We start from the raw sequence: 5,105 nt of genomic DNA, 5'->3' as shown, positions 1-5,105 counted from the left end.
AACTACACACAATCACAAAGCTGGTGTTACTGTCGCTGGGGGTACTTCTGTACCTACCTTTATGTCTTCCATGTCTGTGTTGTGCAGCTTTTCTCTGAAATGCTGGTCTTTCTCCAGAAAATCAATGACTTCCCTGAGGTAGCGGTCATAGTGCAGTCCGGTGTCCTGTGGCACAAAAACCCAAAGTCCAAAACCACGTGACCACATGTGCGTTGGCGGGACAAGGGACAGAGAGGAAAGGGGACAAGGGACAGAGAGGAAAGGGGACATTTGAATTTAATTTGTGTGGCCAAGACTTCCTTACATTGCCTGCGTTAGAGGTCGGTTAAGTGGTCCTCTTCGAATGAATATCATCACAGAATATTGGCTTAATGAATGGGCTACTTAATACATGTGCCATTAAAGGTCACAGTACCATTAATGTACCATTAAACCTCACAGTAGCTACACCTTCAGGCTGCCTACTAGGGGTGCAACGGTTCATTTGGCCCGCGGTTCGGTATGACCCTCGTTTTTCGGTTTCGGTACGTGTTTTGTGCGTAAGGAGAAAATAAATGCTACTATTTATTTACAAACTGCTACTTTACTTTGCCTATAGTTATGGAACTTTAATATTCAGACACATTCCAGAATATGACTGGTACATTATAATAAAAAGTATAATATAAAAAATATAAATTCTTGACTTATGTCATTCTATCAATGAACGTGGTATTACTTCTATTTCAACACTTAGTTTTGCGCATATTGAGTAAAATATTGTGGGCGAGGGAGGGGGCACGCACACATGCAATGACATTTTTATACCAAGTCACTGACACTGAAGTCACTGACGCTGTGGGGATGCTAACATTGTCCCCATATGATAAAATCCACCATCCCCCCTGGTTTTCTTTTACAACTTGAGTACTGAGTACGCCACGTCTTTGCTGATGCGTCACAACACTCTCCACTCACCGCGTTCTGTGGCGGCTCCAGCTCCTCCTGAGGGGGGGGTTCCACTACTTTAGTCTTGTCCACAGCGATGGGCACAGCCTGGACACAGAGCCACAGGCTCAACACCAGCACGCTGCCGTGGCAGAAGGCTTTACTCCACCACATCTGTGTACACAGAACAAAACATGATTAAGGGTCAGGTAATGGCTAAATCAACAGTGTTTCCAAGAGACAGGATACTGCAGGGTTAGTATGGAGTACCCGACACAAGATGGCGGCTGGTCTAGGCTGTATTTATATATGTATGCAGGCCCGGCCACTGGCATGAACACTCTATGCGGTAGTTCAGGGCCACAACCACTAGAGGGGGCCACACCTACGCCGCTGTTTACCGCGAGTTGCATTGTTACGTCACATTACACACATGTAAGGGAGTGAAATTCTCAGGCTTTGGTTCCTGACAATAAGCAGAGAGGCTGTGTCTCAGGAGGTAGAGGCTGTGTCTAATGATCGCAAGGTTGGCAGATCGGCGGTTCGAGCCCCGGCTGGCTACATGTCAAAGTGTCCTTGGGCAAGACACTAACTGAACCCCAAATTGCTCCCAGTGAGCGGGCCGGCGCCTTGCATGGCAGCTTGCCGCCATTGGTGTGTGAATGTGTGTGTGAATGGGTGAATGAGAGGCCGTTGTAAAGCGCTTTGGATAAAGGCGGTGTAAGTAAAGTGCAGTCCGTTTACCATTCAATAGGCAAGATAAGTCAAGATAAAAAAATATCATTCACGGTGGACTACTATTATCCCAGGAATCCTACAGAATCAGTGAAATACGGTAGGTATTTTGCGGTGGATTTTTTTTTATATATAAGTCGCGCTTTTTTTCATAGTTTGGCTAGTCCTGCGACTTATAGTCAGGTGCGACTTATATATCAATATATATATTAGTGTTGTTCCGATACCGATACTAGTATCGGCATGGCCACCGATACGCACAAAAATGCTGGTATCGGTATCGGCGAGTACTAACAAATAATAACACCCGATACCAAACTCTTGTTCAAACGCAGCACGTTGCGTTTTTCTCAGCTTGTCTGCTAGTAGCGTGACACAGCCTTCCTAACACAGACATGCCCAGACATGCCCAAGCATGCTCCTCTGCTGGAACGCTATTGGCCCAGAGCAGCTGCTCTCAACCAATGGCGTGGCAGCTTTTCACTATCGCGGAAAAACAAACACGCATGGAGATATTTCAAGGTGGATAGTCCGGTGTGTACAACGGCTAAATGCACAATTTGCGATCTCAATGTGTCGAGGGGTGGCACTAAAGCTGCCAGTTTCAATACTAGCAACTTAATTAAGCATTTAAAGGCAAAACATATTAAAGAGCACGAAGAGTTTCTGTCATCTACTGCAGCTGCGACAGCGAGCAAGAGAACGGATGGACCAAAACAACAAACGCTGAGTAGCTCATTCCATAAAAAGGACCAGTGGGACGCGACGAGTGAAATGGCAAGAAAGATGACTGAGAAAATGTCTGAAATGATTGTGCTCTGTGACCTGCCCCTCTACTTTGTTGACAATGTGGGATTCCGCCTTTTTATGGCTCACGCTGTACCTAAATACAAAATACCAGGTCGCAAATACATCACGGAGACGGCCGTCCCTGCCCTCAATAAGAAGGTGACTGAGCATGTTTCAGATAAGCTAGGAAAGGTGAAGGCCATCAGCTTCACTACAGATAATTATTATTATTATATTTGGACCAGCGACGTCTCCCCACTGTCCCTGCTTAGTTTAACTGCTCACTGGGTGGACTCCGAATCATACAACCGGGAAAGCGTTGTGCTGCATGCAAACGAGTTCAAGGGGTCCCACACTGGTGAAGCAATTGCAGAAGCAATTGAGAGTATGCTGCTTAACTGGAACATCTTCAGGTTTTGAGCAGTGCCAGACTAAGTGTTAGCAATAATTTTACATCGAGGTGAGTATGCGGCTCAAAAAACATGTTTTTTTGTTTTGTTTTTTCAAACGCCGTGGTATCGGATCGGTACTCAGTATCGGCAAGTACTGCACGGCCAGGTATCGGTATCGGGATCAAAAAATGGTATCGGAACAACACTAATATATATATATATAATTTCATACTGACTGACATGAACCAACGAGTAAACATTACCGTCTACAGCCGACAGAGGGCGCTCTGGGCCGCTCTGGGCTTGTGACAACTATATGCTGCTCCTAAAGCCCTGAAGAAGTTATCTAAAACATTAGCTTGTTGAAGCTAAGCAAACGGTAGCTTGGAGAACTTGCTTACTGGTAACTTGCTTGTTGGACTCGCTGGCTTGTTATGTTCATTTAGCCTATTCAGCCTCCCAGATATGTTCTTTATGCTATTGTGTAGCTGAATAACTGTTAATGTGGCTTGTTATGTTAATTTAGCCTATTCAGCCTGTTGTTCTGTGTGCTATTGTGTAGTTGAATAAACTTGCCTTTCCAGATTAAATGTCTGTTCTTGGTCTTGGATTTTGTGAAATATATTTCTAAATAAATGCGACTTATAGTCCAGTGCGACTTATATGTTTTTTTCCTCTTAATGTCGCATTTTTTGACTGATGCGACTTATACTCATTGCTGCAGAGGTTGCAGAAGTGGGATGTCAGCCTGTCAGTGCCCAGACCATATGCCGCACACTGCATCAAATCGGTTTGTATGGCCGTCGCCCCAGACAGAAGCCTCTTCTGAAACCGATGCATAAGAAAGCCCGCAAACAGTTTGCTGAAGACAATGAATCCAAGAACATGAGTTACTGGAACCATGTCCTGTGGTCTGATGAGACCAAAATAAACCTGTTTGGGTCAGATGGTGTCCGGCGTGTGTGGCGGCACCCTGGTGAGGAGTACCAAGACAAATGTGTTTTGCCTACAGTCAAGCATGGTGGTGGCAGCATCATGGTCTGGGGCTGCATGAGTGCTGCCGGCACTGGGGAGCTGCATTTCATTGAGGGACACATGAATTCCAATATATACTGTGACATCCTGCAGCAGAGCATGATCCCCTCTCTTCGGAAACTGGGCCGTTTTTTAGGGCAGTTTTCCAACATGATAATGACCCTAAACACACCTCCAAGATGACAACGGCCTTGCTGAAGAAGCTGAAGGTTAAGGTGATGGACTGGCCAAGTATGTCTCCAGACCTAAACCCAATTGAGCACATGTGGGGCATCCTCAAGAGGAAGGTGGAGGAGTGCAAGGTGTCCAACATCCGTGGGCTCCGTGATGTCGTCATGGAGGAGTGGAAGAAGATTCCAGAAGCAACCTGTGCAGCTCTGGTGAATTCCATGCCCAGGAGGGTTAAAGCAGTGCTAGATAACAATGGTGGTCACACAAAATATTGACACTTTGGGCACAATTTAGACATGTTCACTATGGGGTGTACTCACTTTTGTTGCCAGCTGTTTAGACATTAACAGCTGTGTACTGAGTAATTTTCAATGGACAATACATCTATACTGTTATTCAAGCAGCACACTGACTACTTTAAGTTATATCAAAGGTTAATTAAGATAGTGTTATCCCCTGAAAGGATATGACAGAATATTTGCAAAAATCTAAAGGGTGTACTCACTTTTGAGATATAATGTAATTAATTCTAACGTCACGATGTGATGTTTAGGTCGGCAGAACTTGTGAGAGTTGATGGGCTACGGGTCGGGGTGAGTAATGCGCAGGTGTCACACTGTATTGGTGACAAACAGAATTCTGGTGTGGGCTTATCCATGTCAATAGTAGCCTATTACTAGCCTAGTTTGTTGGCATTAATATCATTAATGAAGAGAGATAGATTTGCGTTTGGGGGAAAATCAATGTTGTAGTTACTTGGTGGTAAAAAAAAAGATATAATAACAATGCAACAATGTTTAAAAAAATAAAAACGCTTACCGCTGCTGCAGACTGCTCGAACACACTGGTGCTGCGAGCTGTCATGGAATAATGTCAGCCTCAAGAGAGCTCAACCTAGCCTGGGTATTTACCATGACAACGGCCCTCCCTAAAGCATTCTTATTGGTTAGAAATGTACTCTCCGCTCTGTGGAATTGTCGCGTTGGCAGTCAATTGAACAGCAAACGTGTCAATCAACTCGTGTCAATTTAATGTTCCTGGTCAAGGTGCTTTGAG

General features: G+C 44.8%; 1 protein-coding gene across 1 annotated transcript in view; it reads right to left on the bottom strand.

The window, feature by feature from the left end:
• Positions 1-4,880, bottom strand: part of LOC308165754 (nucleobindin-2-like) — a 15,709-nt gene extending 10,829 nt beyond the window's left edge. Inside the window, exons 1-3 of the mRNA XM_080539906.1 lie at positions 4,869-4,880; positions 958-1,101; positions 58-165 (exon numbers count right to left, since the gene is read on the bottom strand). Of these exons, the coding sequence (XP_080396032.1) occupies positions 58-165; positions 958-1,101 (252 nt within the window). The 5' untranslated portion in view covers positions 4,869-4,880. The remainder of the gene's footprint in view (positions 1-57; positions 166-957; positions 1,102-4,868) is intronic.
• Positions 4,881-5,105: the final 225 nt, after the last annotated feature.

The sequence above is a fragment of the Nansenia antarctica genome, assembly GCF_963989245.1.
Source record: "Nansenia antarctica genome assembly, chromosome: 9".
NCBI classification, from domain to species: Eukaryota; Metazoa; Chordata; class Actinopteri; order Argentiniformes; family Microstomatidae; genus Nansenia; species Nansenia antarctica.
The sequence above is the reverse complement of the archived record's forward strand: the minus strand, read 5'-3'. Positions and strand labels throughout refer to the sequence as shown.